The sequence below is a fragment of the Myripristis murdjan genome, chromosome 10 (assembly GCF_902150065.1).
Source record: "Myripristis murdjan chromosome 10, fMyrMur1.1, whole genome shotgun sequence".
Taxonomy (NCBI): Eukaryota; Metazoa; Chordata; class Actinopteri; order Holocentriformes; family Holocentridae; genus Myripristis; species Myripristis murdjan.
The window spans coordinates 24348559-24371907 of NC_043989.1; the positions used below are offsets into that span (position 1 = coordinate 24348559).

At 41.3% G+C, this 23349-nt stretch overlaps 1 protein-coding gene across 1 annotated transcript; it reads left to right on the forward strand.

The window, feature by feature from the left end:
* The first annotated feature begins 1865 nt into the window (after positions 1 to 1865).
* Positions 1866 to 23082, forward strand: fmr1 (fragile X messenger ribonucleoprotein 1). The gene is made up of 15 exons (XM_030061482.1): positions 1866 to 2277; positions 4739 to 4791; positions 4934 to 5027; positions 5233 to 5304; positions 6981 to 7129; positions 8035 to 8128; positions 8316 to 8432; positions 8644 to 8814; positions 9498 to 9576; positions 9748 to 9863; positions 10764 to 10850; positions 11356 to 11599; positions 12499 to 12708; positions 14019 to 14098; positions 15509 to 23082. Exons 1-15 carry the CDS (start codon positions 2227 to 2229, stop codon positions 15707 to 15709), a joined length of 1818 nt encoding a protein of 605 aa, XP_029917342.1. The 5' UTR covers positions 1866 to 2226; the 3' UTR covers positions 15710 to 23082.
* The last annotated feature ends 267 nt before the right edge of the window (positions 23083 to 23349 follow it).

Below are 23349 nucleotides of genomic sequence, written 5' to 3' on the forward strand. Positions count from 1 at the left end.
CTCTGTCGTACTTCCCTCTTCGTCTGTCGGCCTCTGTTTCTATCTCTGTCCATCCATCTCGTCTCTAGTTTTCAGTCAGGTCTCGGTCTGCCTGTCTGTTATCGCTCAGTGTCACTTTCCATCTCCATTTCTGTCCCTTCTTCCTTTCAATCCAGCTTTCCTCTTCTTCTTTCGGTTTCTTTCTCCCTCACTTCCTATCTCCCTATCTCTGTTCCTGTCTGTCTCTCTCCATCTTTCCCTTTTTCTTTCCAAACCCGTGGCCTGTGGCTGTTCCTCGTCTCCGGCTATAAAATTAAACTCTCAACCAGATCGTGTGTCCATTAATGGATGTAGCAGATGAGTGAGCCGAACACTGAGAATCTGAGAAGAAAGGATCACAGAGGTAAAAGTGAAGAGGACTGAAATGGCTATAAATTAGACAAAATCCTCTCGTCTTGATACTCACTCTGCATGTCTATCAGCGATTCCAAAAACTGGATCGCAAAGACAAACCAACATTAAATGTATCAGTGACTCATTCTGACTCTGTCTTAGAAAAAAAATGACTGTAGATTGAGAGGAGACAGAAAAATATCTGTAAATGCCATTTAACACAGTGCAGGCAGGTAAGTATCAGTAGCCTGTTTCATGGCTATGGAACATTGTCCAGGGCAGGTCATGCTGCAGCAGGATGGGCTAATCAATAATTGTCTTCAGACTCTCACTTGAAAGGGGAATTTGTATCTCAAGATGTCCTGAGGCACAGAATCAGACAAAACAGTGCGTGTTTTGAGGCATGTTTAAATCTTGAGTCATGGTTGGGTGCATGCAGGGTTTGAATAAAATGAGGCTGAGAATTCCCAGAAAGGATGTTAGTCACCAGGTGAGACCACATGTGCACTGTGATCTTCACCCCTCCAGTCAGGGATAAAGGCATGTTTTTTTGTATGTAGAAACATTTGGCAGCATGGAAAATTCAATCTGGCAAGTCAGCAATGAAGAGGCAGACTTCTGATTGAAAACAGACCACTAGTGACATACAAAGGCAAAAAAAAAAAAAAAAAAAAAAAGAGTTTATTAAACAGTTTCGGGAAAATCTTCGCCACAGAGCAGTATATTTCACCAAAACCAAGTTGTCAGCCCTGACCCAGAGACTAGAAAATAACACAGAAGAGGAAAGAGTGACATACGCAGGGACACTTGAGCCACGGGCCCACTCATCCAGTGTAATAATCAAGTGTACAATCTGATGATCAATCCTGCTGAGCAATCCCAAGTGCCATTTAGATAACATTCCCAGGTCTACCACATAACATAAGTAGTCTTCAATCATCTAAAATTGCTGCGCTCACTTTGTGCACCAGCTGCTGTGAGAGAGATTTCTGGTTACCAGGGAGAGGAAATGATCGCTGTCCTCGGTGTTGAAATCCAAGTGGAGGGCTTTGGCTTCCTGGGGGGGAGGAGAGATCATAAGTATTGACAAATGAAATATCACTCAAAAAGAAAATGTGTCTGTATTTGCCAAGAGACAAACACTTCATTTGTTTCCACTGCTGCGGCTGTAAATTTAAGAAAGTCAAAAAGCAGTGAGATAGATGCAGCCAAAAGCCTTTTGTGGATATAAGATGTGATTTCCATTGCCTCAGGACAAAAGGTCTGGGCTGCAGTTCTGGAGCAATATCAAGTCTAATTTATTAGATAGGATAGGAATAAGGTTCTGTGCAGGGTGAAGAACTGCAGGATTTAAAGACAGTAATTTTATTGAGATCTACGGTCACACTGTGAGAAATACTATTCCTATTCATTACCTGTGGAGAGCAGCAATAGGCTTAGATGAGTGTAAGCAGCCTCGGATTTCAGCAGAGGAAGAAACAGAAGACGTCACATGGAGAGATGCACCAACAGCAGCTGGTTCACCACTAATCACATAACATTAACATAACTACTCCTACAAGCTAGCCTAGCCCGCTACATGCTTCGCCTGTGATTTGTCGTAATTCTGGGACTGCAAATCTCCAAAACAAAACATTTGCTTCCAACAGAGTGCAACAAAGGAAACAACACTACAAGCATACACACTTACCGTGGCCTATTCTCTCATCCAGCTGGCAGGCTACGTTAGCTAGCTAGCAGCCGAGCGGCATCGAGCTCTCTGCCTTGGCTAGCATCAGGCTAGCCAGCTAGCTAGCTAGCTACTCACACGGCTAACGGTAGTTAGCTAGCTAGCGAGCTGTAGTCACTTGCGTCATGGATGAACTAGTCGTGGAAGTGAGGGGAACTAGCGGGGCTTTCTACAAGGTAAGTTTATTGCCATTTTAACAAAATTCATTGCATCATTTAATGCATTAACGTTAGGCTGACCAACGTTACATTCGCTGGCGGAGCTAAAAGCTACCTCCTGGAACTAGGCCTTACTGCCCGTACCAAGCCAACGCCAGTGTGTGGAGGTAGCTACGATGTAAATAAAGCTAACGCTAGCTTGGTGGTGCTCGTCTCACCCACGGCATCCTCACAGTTGAAAGCAAACTTCTCGTTAATATTTTGACTATTGATGATTTGTTTACTACTGCTACAACATCGTTTAAACTGGCGCTATTAATGGTTATGTGTTGAAGTAAGCGTTATTGTAAACGGCAGCGCCTTATATTGTTTACAGAGAAAGGTTTTTGTCGAAGTGTCAAAATTCGGTTGTTAATCTATTTTGAAAGCATTACTGAGCATAATAAGAACAAATCATATACAGTGTGTAGATTTCCATTCCTTATAAGTGGCACCAGTCTGCAGTTAGTTAAGTTTTATTAAGAGGATGTTGAGCAGGTAGCCAAATTAATATCCACCTATTGACTGAAAACAATAGTTGACAAGTGTGATGCTTGTGATTTTCGGGACCATCTGCATGGTTGCAGTTTATTTCCTTTCATGCTCCGTCAAATTGCCACATGAGGAAAGTGATGTAGTGCTCAGTGTTGCTCATGGACACTCGGGCAGGTGTGTGCTGTGGCTGTTACAGGTGTTGATCGTGTCACCTGTGTCAGTCAGCAGACAACACTGCAACACTGTCATTCTCCCAAGAGTGTTCATAACATTGGGCAGATTGTAAGCGTGGGTTTGTGATCCTCTTGTCCAGTTTCCAGGTCTGAACTGACAGCGATGAAGGCATTACTTTGGGTGCTTATCCCCTGATATAAGGGCTACATGTATTGCCCATTTACTGATTTGATTTCAGGAGTTAGTAAGATCGGACATTGCTTCCTTATTGGTGTTGTCATATCGCCCTAGCACTGTGAGCATTGCTGCAGCTCAATGAATGTGATGAATGTGAATGGAATGCATGTTCACTGCAGCCTTACTAAAGAATGCTGAGATTTAATGAGTTGTGAGTTGGCCAGCGAACCCTCCTGTATGTGCTGCATTCCTCTGTAGCCTACTGACTCTGATTTAGCCAGGGGGGCCTACTGCACTTTGCTTTACTCTCTGCACTCGGCCGTAAAATACCAGTCGAATAGTCAGACATGTCGCCAGAAATGGGCAATTCATTTGCTAAAGGTAGGGCCTTTCACTTGCAGTGATGTTTTTATAGGCGGACTTTGCCAGCCTGTTGGAAGAGTACTTCAGAAAGGCGTGTAAAGTGAACAGAAAGTAGTCCTGTTTGGTGTGGGTGTCTTGTCTTTGGGTTACCTTTAGGTTTAATTTAGGTGGTAACATCATCTCAGCGGGACCTTTGGCATTTGGTTGGATTTGACAGAACTATTCATGTCTTTCTCATTATCCTCAATGACAAATATTTGCACAACTGGCAATGAGTTAATTATAAACATAATTATAGATACTATCATAATCATCAGTATGATCAATAAATGCCCTATCCAAGGTTTTCACAATCACAAAGAGAAAATGTACGACTTGCCAGCTGCTTAACTTTAACTCTGTCACTGCTCATTGTCACAGAGCAACTTCATCCTGCGGTGACAGAGACATTCAGTATTTGACAGCATTTCACAATTTGTGTTGATGCAGTTAAAAGGTTGAGTGTGAAGTGGATGCTGCCAGAGAAAATTAGCATTAGTCACTGGGCCATTAAAATTGGATGGCTCACTTGAAAGCAGTAAGTAGTTACTGAATCATGATTCTAATGGAGTACATAATATCATCATTAGGAAGATAAATAGCATGACTTATTTGATAGTTCCCTAGCTTAATGTGAGGCCTATATATTCACTATTACACTTATTGTTTTTTCACCATGAGGTCACTCTGTTGGCTGGTTGATCCCAAAAATGTCCACAAGCCCCACAGTGAGTTTCTCAGGCGGCCGTGCTGGTGCTGTATCTCTTTTGGTAGGCAGCACACTAACATGCCAGGGTCCCTGGTGCTAATCCTGGGCTTGGCAAAGTACACTTTGTATTTCGTTTCCCAGAGCCAAATAGGTTGCAGCTTATCATGAATTTTGTGCTGTTTTAGTGGGTGTTTGGAAAACAAATGTTAAAATGTTTGCACATCAACAAAAAATAAAGTCAACAAAACTGAAATGCAGTTTTTGGAGGTCGACCGTAACATCAACAGTGTTGTAGGTCGCTGGAAACTAGGAGCATGAAATAGCTTTTAGATGCAAAAAGTAGGTTCCAATCTACTAGGAAGTTACAGACGAAGGAATATTTGCTTATCATTCATGTGCTTTATGCCAGCTAAAGTCTATGGTTTTTTGTCACGTAATATCTTGCTATCATGTCTTGTTAAATGACCTCTATTTTTCCTTTAGGCCTTTGTCAAGGATGTTCATGAAGGATCCGTAACTGTGGCATTTGAAAACAAGTACGTAGCACACACACACACAACAGAGTAGTCATGTAACCCTAATATATTATATTGTATGTGTCACCTGTTGCCCAAGATCAAATTCTCTTTTTTTGTGTTTGTGTGTGTGTGTGTGTGTGTGTGTGTCCCTCTCTTCCAGCTGGCAGCCGGAGCGTCAGATCCCATTCCAGGATGTACGTTTCCCTCCTCCAACAGGTTTCTGCAAGGAGATTAATGAGAGCGATGAGGTCGAGGTAGGACTGAATCAGAAACCTTTTGAAAAATTAACAAACCAAATTAATATGGTTTCTTGAATAAGATAAGAAATTATAGAGTTTGTCGAAATTCTACATTGGATATTCTTCAGCTTATGCCTCTCAGACAAATGCCCGTGAATATAGTGGGCATCTTGGCTTTGTGTGTGAAACTGAGTGTGTGTCTGTGTCTCTGTGTCTTTAGGTCTACTCCAGGGCTAATGACAAGGAGCCATGTGGATGGTGGCTGGCCAAGGTCCGGATGGTCAAAGGGGAGGTAAAGCTCACTCCACATTCTTATGGTCTCAATGTTAAAAAGCTGGCTGTCATATTTATACCCTTAGCTGTAGCTAAATGAACAGATTAGGGGTGGGACTTGTACACATGTACACGGTTAGCCAATCATAAATGTTTAGAAAAAACACTAACTGCGTACGCGTTTTTTCATCACATGACTTTAAGTTCACTCACAAGAGTGATGGCATCCACCAAAAATAGAAGCACTGTTTGGCAGTTGTTTGAAAGAATCGTAAGTGGAAACACTGTCAGGTGTACACTGCCACACTGAATTAAGTGGATTTCACATAGCGTGCACACAGCGCAGACATCGGCCTGCGCAGCCAAGCCGCTTTAGTTTTTAAGGGTAGCAACACAGGCTCAATGGTAAATCACCTGCGGTGGAAACACCCGAATAGCCTGGGGACAGAGACCAGCGTTTGTGCAGGTGCGAGTGGAGGACGACAACAGCAAGCTGGCATGAAGGATGCTGCTCCTGGTCTTCATCGGCAACTTAGCCGCTGCTCATCAGTGCTTTCTGCCTCGTTTTGTCACCTCCAAACTCTCTCTTCAATCAAAGCTAAAGCAGATGTTACCTTCGAAATAATCTTATGTTTTCAGCCAGACAAACTATCTAAATTCCAAAAATCTATCTTCATGTCACAGCAAAAACCAGAAATACTCCTGGAGTCATGATGGAGATTTTGAGCTGGACAAAACATGTTGACCCTGTTTGCAATTAAGGAACAGTGTGTCTTGGTTTTATTTGTTAGTTCATTTTCATTAGATTTTTTTTTAATACCAAAGGTATAGTTTCATTTAGCCCTACCTGATATACTTTGCTGAAAATATAGCCTTAAACCTTTTTTTGTTGTTAAAGAACAAGGGGAAGATAGGTCATCAAGTCATACACGCACGCGGTTTAAATGTATGATTTCACATCATACCCTCTGTCTTTGAGTGACACCAGGCCTGCAGTACTAAACTCTGAGCCGAAAATGTTGCAGCTGTGTAGTAGCAGGCACTGCAGTTTGTCACTCGTCTCACCTTTGGGTGATGTTCACATCAGATTGATTTCCTGCTAAAGTGGCTCATAGAAGAAAATCCGCCTAAATTTATCACAGTTTTTCTGCAGGCCAGTGCCATTTTCGAATTCTGACCACCAGCTGGTACCGAGTTTCCTCTCTGTGTCCGAGATCCTGCTGTTCTGATTGTGTTCCAAATGTTGACTTTTGAACATCTGTGATTGAAGGAATTAATGTAATTTAAATTAACCTGTGAGCTATTTTCCATAGCTTCAAGCTCTTCTCTTTCCTCCTTTATCCCCCTTTTATTTCCTCTGGCCTGGTTTTACTGTGTCTCATTTACTCGTTCTTACACTTTTATCTCTCTCCTCCTCTTCTCTCATCTCTTTCTCGTACTCTTCTTTTCTTGCCTTGCTCTTCAAAGGTTGTAACACACACAATATGCCATCAAAAATATCCAATAAAATGTCGATACTCTGGTTAAGTAAAATGATTGTTTTGTTTGTTTGTCGTATGCCTTAATGCAGAGTTACAAATCTTGCTTGATTTTTTTTTTCACCCAACTATCATTGAACAGTCTTGCTTGTGGTAGCTTGCAGAATGGAGTGGTGATCCTGTCTTTCTCTAACTCTCTGTCTGTCTCTCTCTCTAGTTTTATGTCATAGAGTACGCTGCATGCGATGCTACATTGAATGAGATCGTGACGTTGGAGCGGTTGCGGCCAGTCAATCCAAACAAACCAGCCACCAAAAACACCTTCCTCAAGATCAGACTGGATGTACCTGAGGACTTGCGGCAGATGTGTGTTTGACACACACACACGCGCTCATACACATACACAAACACAAACACAAAACTTAGACTTGACATAGATCTCAGGGCTTGATAACAGCTTTTTGTTTATTTGACGCGAACTGCATTTCTGTAAAACATTCAGATTACATGCAAGTGATTAATTAAATGCCCCCCCAAAACAATCAAATGAATCCATTAATCAATAACATCAGTTTAAGCCAGTAAGACGCAGCCTGTATCCTACTACGTCATCTGACCGTTGTTACAAGCTACAGGGCTGTGCCTAGTTTTTCAAGTGGACAGAATCCCCTCTCCTGTTTCTTGTCTAATATCGTCGCTCCATTCTTTGCATATTTGAGGCGAAGAAATGTCTTGATTCTTCATCTTTCAGTTTTGTCAGGCAGTGTAATTTCTTAACAGCCAAAGTAATATTTAGAGTGGAAAGACTGACCTGCTTTTCCCTTAACAACATGGTCAGTAAATTAAAGAGATTTTCCATTCACAAAGGGAATTTACCACTATGTGGTTGGTGGCTGGTGGTAACTAAGCCCTGCTCGTTTCTCCAAGATCAGAATGTTTTTCCACAAACACCGTTTTTATTCTGATGTTGGCCCCAGAGCCATGGTTTGGTCAGGACATCAGTAATTCATCCAGATCTCAAACTGCAATGATTTAACACTTTTAACCTTGGCTCTGATTTGGCCAGATGCACACACTCTTGTGTTGTAGTAGGGCTTCTCTACTTTAGGGCTAGCCTTTGTTGACGGACACGCATGTATAGACAACATCACATGGTGATCACATATTGAATTATTGTTTCAACATTTATCAATACATTTGATTCACTTATAACAAACCTTTTTTTGTGTGTTCCATCACTTACATGCATGTGTAACTTTGTGTTTTGTCAGGTGCTCCAAGGAGTCGACACACAAAGACTTTAAAAAGGCCGTGGGAGCGTTCAGCATCACCTACGACTCTGACAAAAAGCAGCTGGTCATCCTGGTCTGTTACATTCTCTTTTTACTAAAGATCATAAGACAAATGCTTTCTGGGCCTCTGGTGAACTGAATTCAATTCTAACGACTCTCTAAATCCCTGATTTGTTTATTCCTTCATTTATTGACTTATTTCTAGTGTTGTGTTTTTATTGTTTGATTAATTGCTTTAATTTATATGATTGATTTTGCAGTCGGTGAATGAGATTACAACAAAGCGGGCTAATATGATGAGTGACATGCACTTTAGAAGCCTGCGCACCAAACTGTCTCTCATGCAGAGGAATGAAGAGGCTAGCAGACAACTGGAGGTACATGCACATGCACACACACACACACATACACACACAAACACACACATAAGAGTAATGTACTGTGTAATTGTGTGACGCTCGAGCATTTTACAGGTGGTGATATATATAGCTACATTATATGTTTGCATGTCAGGAATCACGTAACTCCTGTTGACACTGTTTGTGTTTGTGTTTGTGTCTGTCTGACTGTCCCGTGGTGTTTCTGCAGAGTTCCAGACAGCTAGCGTCAAGGTTTCACGAACAGTTTGCAGTTCGGGACGACTTAATGGGTCTGGCCATCGGGACCCACGGGGCCAACATTCAGCAAGCCCGTAAAGTCCCTGGAGTCACCACTATAGACCTGGATGAGGAGACCTGCACTTTCCACATATATGGAGAGGTAGGTATAGAGGTTGATAGATATACTGATGCATAAGTAAGTGTGTATACAGATCCATGATCTCACTGGATCTGCAGTACTGCTGTAGAACTGGATGGAGAGACAGTTACCTTCCACATGCTGTAAAAGGAGAGGAAATGTGGTGTGTTGGTTAAATGTAATCAGAAAGGAAAGCAGCCTGCTGTTTCTAAAGATATTATTTTATCATCTGTCTGTGGCTGTCTGTAGTTACTGCTTTGCATTAAGGGTAGGACAGATATCAGGATATTAATCGCTGTCAGCTGGTATTAACCCAAGCTATGTATCATTTGAATATTGACACTGGCCCCATATACCTGTAATATTGTAATCCTTGTATGCTATAATAATTTAATATAGGTTATAACCCAATGCTAGCTTTTCATATATAAGCCTGTCATTCAGATTCAGAGCTGCTTGTTATCTCTTGTTTTTTCTGAAAGACTAAATTTGAGGGAGGTGAGAAAGTGGCATATTGTCACAACAATACTGTACTGACAGTGGATTGTCTTTAAAACTTTTTTCTTTGTCTTTACAAACTTAACCTCAACGTAGCACTCTCTACGCCTCACTTTTCTGTCCTTAAAACTTGTTTGTGTCCTAATCAGAGTATGTACAATGCACACTGGGCTAAGAGTTTAGTGTATGTTTGATTCACGTCTCAGGACCAGGAAGCTGTCCGTAAAGCCAGGAGTTTCTTGGAGTTCTCTGAAGATGTCATCAAAGTTCCCCGCAACTTAGTTGGTAAGAAAATCATTTCAATTATTTAAGGCAAAAAAGACGCACAATTTTTGACATTATTCACTTACTTTCTATTAAAGCACAAAATTAATAATGAACACTAAGGGACACTGATCATCTAAAAGAACATAGTTTTGATTTGTGACTGATTGATCCTGTTTGTATCTTTTATAGGGAAAGTGATTGGGAAGAATGGGAAGCTGATCCAGGAAGTGGTTGATAAATCGGGCGTGGTGCGGGTTCGCATCGAACCTGAGAACGACAAAAAGCCCTCATTGCCAGCAGATGAGGTCTGTGGGGAAGCAGCTTCTGTTTTATTTTAAGCCCAACACCTCTACGTACTAAGTCACAGCACGCCATTATCATGACCCAGTCACTGCATTACTCTCTCTCAAATTATTGGCTTGTTGACAGGACGCACTGGATTCTCATACCAGTAACTCCTAACCTGGTCTCTGTTACACTTAGCAAGCAATTTCTTGGCACTGTAAACAAAAGCACAATGTATTTTAACGTTCTATAGGATACAATAAGAGGGTTAGATTAACTTTTGCTGACAAACACAAAATCTCTTAGATGAGGTGAAAGACAGTTACATTGCAAGCCTGATGGCAAAATCTTGCCAAGCTAAAATTTAGTGCCATGCCCAGTGAATTTTAGCCTTAACAATAAGTATGGCCAAGTTTTTTTTTTTTTTTTTTTTTTAATTTCACCTTTCCTGTGGTATCATATATCACATGATTATACAGAGGTTAGGATGTGGTTGAATGCTGACAGCAGCTGTTGTCTAACGGTGCCTAATGGATGATCAAATATACTGATTCATCTCGAACTATGCATGATTGTTCTGTGCAATGGTGAGGTTGTGAAGTGATGATATTTAAAACGGGCACCCTGGGACACAGCAGTATGACATTGTCAGGTTTACAGAATTTGAGCTTTCTAATCTGAGAATGACATAAGATGGTAATGGCTCCTATGTGAATATGGTGAATTTAGAGTGCATGGATGAGGGGGGTGTTTAGCAAGAGTTTCATGTTGCAAAATGAGAAATAGTCAAGTGGTTAAATTGGGATTGGACCTTTTGATTTCAGTACTAAAAATAACTGGACGAGTGCTGGTATGCTTGATGTAACTTTGCTCATGCACACAAGACAAATGTAAAACAAAAATCTGAATCTCTCTGACAGGCAATGGTGCCGTTTGTGTTTGTGGGGACCAAGGAAAGCATCTCCAATGCTAAAGTCCTGCTCGACTACCACCTCAACTACCTCAAGGTTAGTGGGCGCACCACACCCAGAGTCTGACTGAATGTGATACAAGGTAAAAAAGTCAAAAGTAAAACAAGGCAATAAAGCAAACTCAGTAACATAATGCTTCAAATTATATGACATGCTTCATGAATATTTGCATGTTTTTTCTTTAAAAATGTTGAAAAGGCACACTTTAAAGCAACACTGATGATTTCTGATTACTTTTAAAGAAGCTAATTATTTGTTTTACAGAAATCTGAATTATAATGTTTCTTAACTGTCCTCTATCTCCCTTTGTCTATAGGAAGAGGTGCAAATGATACATTCATGAGTAAATCACAGCACCCTTTTTTTTTTTTCAACTTTTGTTACCCAAACCCCCTTTTTTCTAGAAAAGCAGCACAATAATAAAGCATTTTAACCGCAGTAATCTCAAGGTTTTAATAGCAGCGCTGCAGTATCAGCTAGTCAACAGATCTCTGTCAAAGTCTGACTTCTTCACGCTTTTTCCAATTGTTTCTTTTCGAAGGAGGTGGATCAGCTGCGTCTGGAGCGTCTGCAGATCGACGAACAGCTGAGACAGATAGGAGGAGGAGGTGGAGGAGGAGGAACGGGCCCCCGAAACCCCAAAGACAAAACCTATGTGTTCGATAACGGCATGGGGCTGGGCATGGGGAGAGGAGCAGCCGGAGGGGGTGGAGGGAAGCCCTACACAGGAGGGGGAGGAAGAGGTGGCCGAGGCCGGAGAGGAGGAGGCGCAGCCTTTACCTCAGGTACGATAATTCGTACATGTAATTCGGGAACATGGAGTTTGTTTCATGTTGACATATACATGTGTTTCATGATATTACTTAAAGGAACAGTTCATCCAAAATTCAAAAGGAATTGTTCCCCCACTTACTCAGAGTGCAGTCTGTCCATCCAGATAGTTTCTATATGAATTAATTCATTAGTTGCTCTGTGCTCCCCTGGCTGGCTAATCTTCTCTCCATGCACTTCCATAGCTCAGGTTCCAAAATAACAAAAGAAAACACGAACAAATGTAAACAAAGCAGATCATTCCAATGTAAAAAGCAACTAGTCCTGGTACTAATTTTTGGAAGAAATTAAACGGCTCTTTATTTATTTTTTTTATTTGAATTGGCAAATTAGATTCAGCAGGTAGCATTAGCAAGAAACTTCTTCATAGTAACCTTGCGCTGGGAAGAGACGACCTGATGGTACTTAAACAAGCAATTATTGCTATTATTAATGTGTTAAATGTGTCCTAAGTTGTTTTCAGCTGCTCCATCAGTATTTGTCTGTGCTCTCACTGGATGTGAATCAGCACAGTGACTAAGCTAAACTGCAGCTTGTCTTTTTCAATTTGATGTTATTTTCAGCCATATCTGATTAATGGTAATTACAGCCTTTTTTGTACATAGTGGCCCCATTTCAGGGTGCCAGAAGTATTTGGACAGATTAAGCTCACTGTAGTCTTGAGCAAAATTTCAACTGTCTACATGCAGTAAATGGAACATCTATCCAGTACAAAGTGGCTGATATCAGGCAGAGAACCTCCTCCCCAGGCAGCAACTTCATTATAAACGAAAACAGTTTATTCACGGCTGACACTTTGCTGTCTTTCCTTGGCAGTTTAAATGAGGTTTGACTTGTGCGCTCTGTTTCCCAGGCACCAACTCGGAGGCATCCAACACTTCGGAGACAGAGTCAGACCACAGAGACGAGCTCAGCGATTGGTCGCTGGCTCCCACTGATGAGCTGATGACAACAGGGGGCGGGACCTTGCCCAGACGGGCAGATGGGAGGAAGAGAGGAGGCGGAGGAGGACCGCGGGGACGAGGGGGCAGAGGAAGAGGAGGTGGAGGAGGAGGATATAAGGGTGTGTAGTTATTGTCCTCAACATCTTCATTTTTGCAAGGAGAACCATGACATTTTGAATTTTAGGCAGTTTTCCTCTTCAGGTACAAGATGGGCCATTGTTTCATAAAAAACATGGAGGAGGGGGTGAGGGGTCCATGATTGATCCGTGAGCTATCCTGCATTACCCCACCAAAATCAAAAATGACATGAATGTCTGGGTTTTCATTATGATGTTGGTTAGCCTTTATTTATTTTTTTTAATTGTTAGTCAGGGCAACATAGAAAAAAAAGGTTGACAGCATCAGTGCTGCTTGCATCCTCTCAGACGAAGCCTGCTCCGCTTCATTGCTTGCAGGATTGCAAAACTGAAGAAATGCATGTTTGACCCTGTTCCCCAGACATAAAGAGCAAGCATTTTTGTAGTATTCAGACTGTTACATGATGCCGCGATGGAAGTGCGCATATCATATGCAGTCTATGCTGCACTGACCTCAGCTACATTTGGGATTACCACACACTGTAACCACAATGTAAGGGTTTCACCAAAGAAAACTGCCACCTAACTGAGAATGCAAAGAAAATGCCGAAAATCAGTAGCCTGCCTTATTTCTGTAAAGATCTGTGCTCTTACAAAGTAGCAAGACACATAACAGCCTGAGTACGTGCATTATGTGGTGGTCCTCGTGTTTTCAAGTTGGCTCTTTTCAGTGCACTTCCTGAACTAACACGAGGCTTACAGGCACATTTTTCCAGTTTGCGCATGTTTGTCGCAGTTTAGACATAGCAGGTGCTCATTTTTGAAATTGTGCTCAGCTCTATGCCCTGCTTAGAATTAGACTCTCTTACTTCTTGCTCTTTTTGTAAATTGTCAGAAAATAAGCAGAAATTAGTATAAATTGAATCCATGTAAATCACACATTGAGGTGCATGGAAATTAATCAAATAATGCATCTTTGCCGACTCCCTTCCCCATAATATTCTTGTAAAGGGTGTTGACTTTCTTTTTCTTCCCTCTAGAGATTGACATTGAAATAAAATAACTTCCCCTGACCTAAATCTAATTTAGGCTTAAATAAAATTAACCCCATTTTTAGGCTACTGTCTGCTAAACTGCAGACCATCTTACATTGCAGGGACTTGTGAAGGCTCCGGCAACATGACATGGCCTGGTGTTTTATTCCAAATTTTCCCAAGAAAAATGTAGCACCTCACGTTTTTTGTCTTCCCATAATCCCACGAGCCAGATTTGCTGTAGACCTAGAGTGTTTTTTGGAAGTAGTGGTGCTGAGTACAATGGTGTTTACAGTTGGGCTTTATCTCCTGGTGTAGGTGAAGAGGTGCAGTGGGGCGAGCCACGACCTCGTCACATGAGAGACACCAAGACCAGAGCACAGGAAGACACCCTACAGGTAAAATACACACTTAATCCTAAAAATAAACCCTTTCCTAAGGATGTCCAGCAAACACTCCTCATACATATTCTTTTTGGGGCTGTGTTTCAGGAAGTACACGCACAAACCTTTTTCTTTTACTTTTGTTGTCCCACTTTTTTAGGCTTGTTATTAGTAAAACACTGGGCTGTTTACCAAATGGTAACCAGTTTGTTTTGGCCAACTCTCTGAATGTCATCTGTGTCCCAAATAAATCAGAATCACAGTAGTTTCATTGGTAGAGTAAGTTTGTGTGTGCAATGAAGTCAACTTGGTGAATTGATAATTTAATTTAAGCCGAGTGAATCACCACTCCCACTCGCACACATTTTCTAGCTTTTCTTGTCAGAGCTGAAAGGCCAACACTCTGTTGAGGAGACCAGGGGTTCATAAGCAGAAACACAGAAAACAGCCTGTTCTGTTCAATGGAGACCCTGAAGCTGCAACACACACTAAAAAAGCTGCGGTATGCATTTTATGTCATACATTTCACAAACTCAGAGAATTGTCTTAAATTACATAGGAGGATTAAAATTTGGACCTTTAAATGATACAAGTAGTGTTTAGCAGGTTAATTAAAAGTACACATTGTATATAAAAAAAAATGAAAAATAAATCATTTGAGAAAAGTTCTCTGTAGGTGTTATTTGGAAAAATTGCTGATTGAAATTGTTTTGTGAAAGACCTGTCAGTTAAATTTCAGTGGCACATGAAGAGCAAAGGAAACATCTAGCCAGTACATTGCGTTTTTAAACATCATGCAGCAGAACATATTGCACTTTCTCCCTCTCTATGGTTTGATTTTGCCACCTGCTCTTGAAATATTCATCCTTTCATTTTGTGCCATGGCGCTACACCACAGTGACTTTGTCATCAAGAGACAGTTTGAGGGCAGTCAGGTTTCAGACACTTTGCTCTTCAACTTTCAGCACTGTTTGTAGCATTTAAACTCATTTTCTGCAAATATTACATCTTAATTAGGCATGGTCTCCGTAATAAGATAAAGTTTAAGTGTGCTGATATGAAAATGTAATGCTGATTATGAATTCTGACACTTGAGCTGAGAATTTCCACCTCCTACAATCCACTTTTTTATATTCAGAAAGCATTTCAGTGTGGTATACAAGTTCAAGCCTGGAAACAAAGAGAAAGAGCCTCTTAGTGGTTGAGCAGAGGGGGATTTCAGTAGTCACTTATTTGTTTTTCAAAAACCACAAAGTGTGTGACAAAACAGTGTATGTATTGTGGGAATATGGGTAGAGTTTATAGGAAAAGGAGGATTTTAATGCTGGCATTAACAGAACTCTTCCGGTTTGGTCCTTGCCCTCCAGTTGTAGCTAAACACCACGGGACGGGACACAATCAGCACTTGTTTCCTTTTCCTCACAGATCCGCGTGGACGGGAACGAGCGCAGTGTGCAGCACGCCTCGGGGGGCCGAGGAGGAGGAGGAGGAGGGCCTTCCTCCTCACAGGGGGGTGTTGGTGCCGGGGGCGACGGCCCCTCGCGCCACCACCACCGGCCTGTCAGAGAACGAGGCATGAAGAAAGACAAACAGGACGCTCCTCCGTTGGTGAACGGAGTGTCGTAGATACACCACTGGAGGACATGCAGTACTCACTTCAGCAAGCAGACACACACTCTGACACACACACACACACATACACACGCACACACACATACACGTTCACAAACACACACAGATAGCTTGTCATAATCCATGGTAGGGTCTGGCTCTCTCTCGCTCTTTCTTTCTCTGTCTTTCTCACACACACGCATACACCCACATTTCCATCAGCGTGGAAGAGTTTACCGTCGTGACTTTGGAAGCCAGAGCTGGTCTGGTGTCTGCTGGACTTGTCTGTTCTTGACTGATTTTTGGTATCTACTGACCTGCTTTGGAGTGAACAAGAAAAAGAAGCAGTACATTTTGGACCTAAGCTAAAACAAAAACAGAACGGAAAGGAAGAAGAGGGATTTGACTGGAGCTGAGCTGGGCATCAACCCCTGGACCCACCACCTCCCCGCATCCACCGACTTGTTTTTCCCCCCCAGGACTAGTTTTGCAGTAAATGGGTTCAAGCGAGTTCGCACTGAATACGTTTTTTTTTTTTTTTTTAATGAAACAGGACAGTTTTGAATTTAACACCTCACTGCCCTGTTTGGACATGCCAGCATAAGAAAAAGCAAATCAAAAAACAGTCATGTATTGAACGCTCAAACCCGCCCATTAAAGAGCTCAGTGGTTCTCAAGACAAAACAGGAGTGACACTGAATTCCCGCTGTAACAGGCAAAGATTCCCACGATCCCCCACCTTTTACTCGGCCAAGCTGAGATTGTCGTTTTTTGGAGATGATCCGTCTCTGCATCATATTTGAGATGAGTTAAGCAAAATTCCATCTGGGAGAGGACATCAGTAGATATTCCAGTATTAAGTTTAACCCTGGCACCAGTTTGACAATTGAGGAGTGCATGCCTTTACTATCAGCAGAACAGAGAGGAGTTCAACTGAGGTGTGCTCGTTTCTCATTTCTATTTTTGCTAAGCGGAGCCATCTAAGGTTCTCATCTATTCTAGCTGTAGGCATCCATTTTTGTTTTTCAGGATGAATTGTAGTGGAAAGGTATGTGTGTATTTTGTTTGTTTTGTTCAGTGACGTTTTTGGGAGCTCTTGAAATGAGCCAGCATATACTAATCACATCAGTGAGATCATGAATAATGTGTTTTTTCTTTGTTGCCTAGGTCATTTAAAAGTCCCTTTTTTATTCTCTTCTACTATCAGACCATGCATCCATTGGTACTTTGGGCTTGAAGCACTAGTTTGCAAGGCTGTTTACTTTTAAATACTTTAAAAACTGCATTCTTCTTCTTCTTTTTTTTTTTTTTTTTTTTTTTTTTTTTTTTTTTTGAACCGTTGGACCAAAATGTCAAATTTAGTGTCTTTGCATTTTACATATCCTGCTCTAGATCTCGACCAGTAGTTAAAGATGCCAGACACCAATCTGTCCTTTACTGTAACTTGATGTCACAGCTCCCATCTGTAGCATGGTTTACGGTGGCCATTATGCAGTGCCCCAAGTAAGCATTTGTTTCAATTCATTCTGGGAGGCAAAATGGCACAACCGGAGTAGTTGATACTGGAAATGTACTTCTTACCAGAGGATAGATGCCTGTGCGAGAGCTCTTAGACACACCTAGACCCAACAAAAAGAGGACGAGACAATCATGTCATGAGCCTCATCCTTCATGGGACCTGTGCAGGAACCAGAATCCCCTTGTTTTCACACAAAACTGGAGCAGGACAGAAAGAAACAGCAACACATGTTGACTCGAAGCTCTGACCTGGAGCCACTACTGTGCTCCAGCCCGCTGGCCCTATGAGAGCACACCGAGTTATTGTCTTCATAAATAGTCTACCTGGAAAGGTCTTTAGTGGCATTATCACTAAGATAAATAAATAATAATAAAAAAAAAAAAGTAGAAGGCAAAAAATCTGTGTGTAGGCCCGTACAGAACATGTACATCCTTAGCTATCTGAAATCGTCAGCAGTCTTAAAACACCCTCAGACTGAGTGCAGTAACTTAGATGGGTTAACGTAGAGAGTTAAGTACTTGCTGATTTAAGATTGATATTGAGATGTGCATAACTTCTAAACTACTAAATATAATAAGGGGCTGTTCACATGTAGGTATGCCTGTGTAAAAAAACAAAACAAAACAAAAAACAACGGTGGCAGGGTTTCTCAGAATGTTCGTAGCCTTAACTAGTTTCAACTATTTTTTTTAAAAGACAGTACTGAAATGCACTCTCAGTGAATTGCATTTATTACATTTTTTTTCATATAGTTGCAGTTTATTACCAATGCTACTGTAGCTATCAATATATGCAGACTAGCAGAGATTTCCAATTTTTTTTTTAAATCTGACTAACAGTCTCCTGACTATGCGAGAAACTTGTGGAATCAGGTCAAGTACTTTAGAGGCTATAGACGCTTATTATTTTCTTCCTGTAGCCTGCAGCAGCTCAGGAAGTCTGTGTGGACACGAGCGCTTCTCCCACAAAGCTAGAACCTGGAACGCTTTGATTTAAGTAGGTACACATAAAGCTACGAATGCTCAGGGAAACCTTACCATATTTTGTGTGACATGTGCCTTTAATTGTGGCTAGTATCACAACCTAGACATCTAAATCAGGGAAGAAGAGACATTGATAATGAGCCAGGTGTGTAAAGATGGCTGCCTCCTGGGGTGACATCACTCAGCCACCCGAACCCGTCACTCAGCATAAGCACCCAGTGTTTCTGAGCTTCCTCTAAAATCAATGAACAGGCGTTGAGTGTGTGTCCGTGCATGTGTGTGTGTGTGTGTGTGTGTGTGTGTGTTATGGGAGGTGCAGTGTCACCACACCAGGAAACGGCCTGCTTTAAGCACCTGCTCCCTCACAGCGTGTTGTTGTTGTATCATTGTACAGTCCACAAACATAAGCCTGTAGCTGTCTGACCTGGTTCAATTAGCCTGTGAAATGGATTCAGTTACTTTTGAATATCAGAGCAGTTAATTGATCTTGTCTGACATCTGGTGTCGAGCAGCCATTTCTCATCCCAGGTAAACGCTCAGAAAGAAATCGATTCGGCACCCTCCGCGCAGTCGGTTCTTATTGATTTTTCGAGGATGCAAAATGGCGCGGGTCAATATAACCCATAGCTCAATCTCCATCCATCTTCCCTCTAGGAAAACAACTGGATTAATGAAAGTAATTGAAAAGATTTCAGCGGTTGAGCCAGGTCTTTTCTCTGCCAGAGATCAGTGTACCTGTCTTGCCTGTTGCTGCATGTATGTCTTTGTTATGGACGAAGACATCCGGTGGGTTTGGACACAGAGAGGAGGAGAGACATGGAAGTTTAGTCGTCTCACAGTTTGGCTTGAGTAGTAGAGTAGTCGATGAGTAACTTTTTTTGTTTTTGTTTTTGTTTTTTTTTCGTTTCCTTTTCAATGGACAAACCAACCATCAACATAATTAAAGCCAATGACATATGGAAAAATCTTTGAGAGGAGGCAGTTTTTCTGCTTTTTCCAAGAGGGGATTGGCAAATGGGATAAAATCAGTATGAATAACAAAGGTGGGGACGAAAAAATGAAATTTGAGAACTCTGTTGACTGTTAAACTCCCCCCACACCCCCATCATTTACCTCAGTGTTTTATTCCATGTTTCATTGCCTTGAGGAAATGTCACAAGAAACGGTTATGCAAAGCTTGTAATGATTCATGGGAAAGGCTTTCGGAAGCTCATTTCTACATTTTCACTTCAAAAGTATCATCAGCGTCCATGCCTCTGTCACTAATCTGTTAGGACTATTGCTTTCACTTGACGTCACAGTTCCCCGCTGCAGCCATTTTGCATTCTCCCCAGTAAACGTTCAGTGCAGTGCGTCTGGGAACAAACAATGGCTCAAGTGAAAGTAAACCCCTATATTGTCAGGACGGCGTCGACAGCATGGGGTCGTATTGTATTGTAAACGGTGGAAAAAAAGAAAGGGGAGGGCGGGGTTGCATACTGTATATAATGATGTCATTATTTGTCTGAGAAAAGATTTGTACTATTGTTTCAAATGTGCACTTATCCTGATATTTTCTTTTTTGTGTTTAATATCAGTTAAATGCTAGAGCTCTTGATAATAAACTTATGTGTGAAAAATAGTATCCTCCACAGCAGGGTTGAGTCACACACATCTGTTAATAATGATGAAATGCCCTCAGTGCTACAGAACTTGAAGACTAGCGCACTTTTGGGTGACATAATGACTGTTGAAGTTTTGGGTGTTTTCCACCTCAAATGGAAAATTTACCCAAATTCAAATCCATTATTGTTTCTTTGTTATTCCTGCTATTTTTAATACTTACATTTTAATTATTGGACATAGACATATCCAACCAAAAAGGTTAAAAAAAAAAAAAAAAAAAATCCATGAGGAAAACACGGGACATAATGAGGTAAATACTGAACTTTTGGAAGTAACAAAATGATTCTGTTAGATACCAACTTCAGTGGTGTTTTGATTGACATGGTGTGAGTAGATAATGACTGGATATTTCATTTTGGGATGATCTTTTCCTTAAAGATCTGGACTTGATTCAGTAACTGAATATGGGAAGCTTTGTCAACACAGTGACTAGTTTAAAAAAAAGTTTTGGCACCTTAACGGTCGAGGTTTTCTTGTGATAGAAATGGCATAGTCTGTTCCCTAGCCTGTAGCTTTGGGAGAGATTTGTCAGCATCTCTGAAACAGCCAATGTGAACTCTGTTTTCCAGTGCATTTCCCTTAAACAAAATCCCCCTCCCTTAGGAGTGGTCTGCTCCACCTAGGGGCCCCTAACTTTTTACAGCGAAGGACCCAAAGGAGAAGTGGAAGACCACATCCCATTTTTGCTTCAGTTCTTGGAAATCAGGGTGTGCATCCTGGTTCTGTAAGAGTAGCTTGTTTTTTTGTTTTTTTTCCAAATGTACCGTGATGCGGTTGTAAATGACTCTTATTTTGTTTGTATTTCCTTTAGCCTTTAGTTGGTGCTTTTAAATGCTGTACAATTTTGATCAGGTCAATGCAGGGAGATGCTGATGGTGAGACTGTCTTCTGAAAGTCATTTGAAACAGCACACATTTTTTTCAAAGTATGTTTTTTTTTTTTTTGAGGATGTTACATTGGCCAGAGGGTTTTAGAGCTTACTCAGCCCTCAAAGGATCACAGTAACCTTCAGTTCACCACTCACGCAAAATATGTTAACATTCTGGCAACTGATTTTTATAACAGGCTACTCACCATGCCAGTTTCCACGTAAAGACAAACGGCAGCAACAAAACTTTGCTGCCTTTTGCGGCTCTGCTTCAACCTTCAAACCAGCTGCCATGAAAGGCTGAATGGCTTTTGTGTTTTTTGCTTTAGGTTGAATTTTAGGGATGAGCCACATACAGAAACCCCCAATATGGCTTCTAATATGGGGGGAAAAAAACGGGTTGCGGTGGTATCAAGAGGACTCCTGCATGCTGAATGGTTGTGGCCATTGAAGAATTGGTGCTTAGCAACATTTTTACCTTTGGACATTAAACGAGACTTCAGAATATGGACTTTTGGGACTGTTGCGCAGAGGCACCTGCAGCTGTGACTGGTGAGGACAGTTACTGTCCAGTCTTCATTTTTTTCCAATGGCACCTAATGGAAATGGATCATTTTAATATTGAGAGGAGAGTAGTCGAAATCAAGAACTCTATCTCTCCAAACTGCAACCCGAAAAAGAAATGTAGTCTCTTGGCCTGAGATCCAGGCTCATGACGAACATGTTGTCATGTGGGAAGCCACATGGGAAACATGTCACCAGAAGTAGGCTTGTGACCCATTTTGGGACCCAAACTACAGTTTAGGACAGGGAAGAGTTTTCAAAATTTTTCATCCCAGGATCAAAACTCAAAACATTCTGAATCCCCCTGAGACTCATGACACACTGTAGTCCTGCTGTCATGTCGGGGATCCAGCAGAAAGATCTTTGCAACTCAAACTGGGACCCAAATAGCCGTGAGGAGCTCTGCTTTAGGACAACACTATTTGCAAATGCTCCTGTGATGCGACTCAGAGTCCTGTGTCTTGTTGTTGTCTTTGTACACACCACCCTCAATGCAGTCTTTTTGTCTCAAGAGCACTGGAACAATGCAGTCACTCGGCATGGATAATTATCTTGGGACCCTCAAAGATGTATTTACTTGAAAAAGTAAATTATATAATTGCTAACATCACTGTCAAGCCACATGAAACTTTTCATCAAGAAAACTCAAATAATCCTAACTCATTTCTTTGAGAATGGCTTCATGCTGAAGTTGTTTGCTCATTAATTCACTGCTGAAATTTGTCTTCTTCCAGCTTTGTTGACAGTCCATTGCCAACACAGATGTTGGCCAACAGAGGGAATGGATTAGAGCCCTGTTGTAGTCATCTGCTCCACTGGCCAACAGAAGATGGATAGTTTAGATTTTTCCTCATTGCAAATGGACTGTTGAAATAGCTGAATGCGAGAAAATCATCGTTTTTTCTTTTCAAAATGAATTTGATGACATCTCCTGCCATAACATAAGTAGGCAACTGGCTTTGGGGCGAGTTAGTGGCTTTCCTCAATGACGGTTTCCACAATTTGTCTGAGTGACTGTACTGATCCAGTGCTCGGGGTGTAGAGATTATGTCGAGGATAAAGGTATGCAAAAACAACTAAAGTGTTTGTTACCTTTAATCCGTTGGACTGCAGTCAGAATCGCAGTGGTACATTCAGATTTGAATTTTTTTTTCTCTTAGGGCTGATGATCGCTGATTTCACAGATGCAGGCAGATGACTTAAGCATGGATTTGACACCACCCATAATCCGTTGTTTTCACTTAGCATCACAAAGTGATGGCTCAAGGCGAAGTTCAAAGTTTTCAACGATGAAAGTGTAAATCCAGAAAGCACAAGAGCCTGAGTTGGGGAGCCGACCCCCAGACTGCCATTTTGCATCCCTCCCAGTTAGCATTTAATCCATTTTGGGATGCAACATGGTACACATGGAACCAAGTTAACAGGGCTTGAAAAAACCTTGGTCATTGCTGGCCAAACCACAGCAGATTTTTTTCTTTGTTGTTTTTTTTAATTTATTTCTGGAATGTAAATAAACAATTAACTAGACACGTTGTGGGCTGTTTAACAGAGCTCCAGAAAGACAAGGCAAACAGAGATTCTGTAGATACTTAAACCAGGGTAGTCCAAAAAAAAAAAAAAAAAAGCTGAAAACCTTGTGTGCACTTGGGGCATTTTTTTCCTTTTTTCCTTTGTATATACTACTAGCGGTGAAAATGTTTGGGGTCGTACTGAGTTGACATGTCTGGTCATAGTGCAATATATTTTGTATGCAAGCAGTTTCAATAAATAAAGGTCGATCTTCCTCTGTTTTCTGTGGCTGCTCTGTGATGTTACCAGGTGAAACAGTCAAATGTAAAAGCTTTGCAAGTGTTGCCGTGGCATTTTGAATTTTAGTCCAGTATCTCTCTTCATAAGACATTTCTGGTTTCTTCTTTCAATTTATTTCAGTATTAGAAAGTTGAAAAGAGTATCTTTGCAGTTCCAAATTATTTGCAAATGTCATTACAATGGATTATTTTATTACTAGTTCATTATCAAATAACTAAATGCAACAATAGCAGAACATTTAAGTTGC

Bases quoted from the DNA above. Each gene is read 5' to 3' on its own strand.
- fmr1 (XM_030061482.1), top strand. From the start codon at position 2,227: ATGGATGAACTAGTCGTGGAAGTGAGGGGAACTAGCGGGGCTTTCTAC. The intron at 10,851-11,355 runs GTTAGTGGGCGC...TTCTTTTCGAAG, and splicing joins ACCACCTCAACTACCTCAAG to GAGGTGGATCAGCTGCGTCT. The intron at 12,709-14,018 runs GTGTGTAGTTAT...CTCCTGGTGTAG, and splicing joins TGGAGGAGGAGGATATAAGG to GTGAAGAGGTGCAGTGGGGC.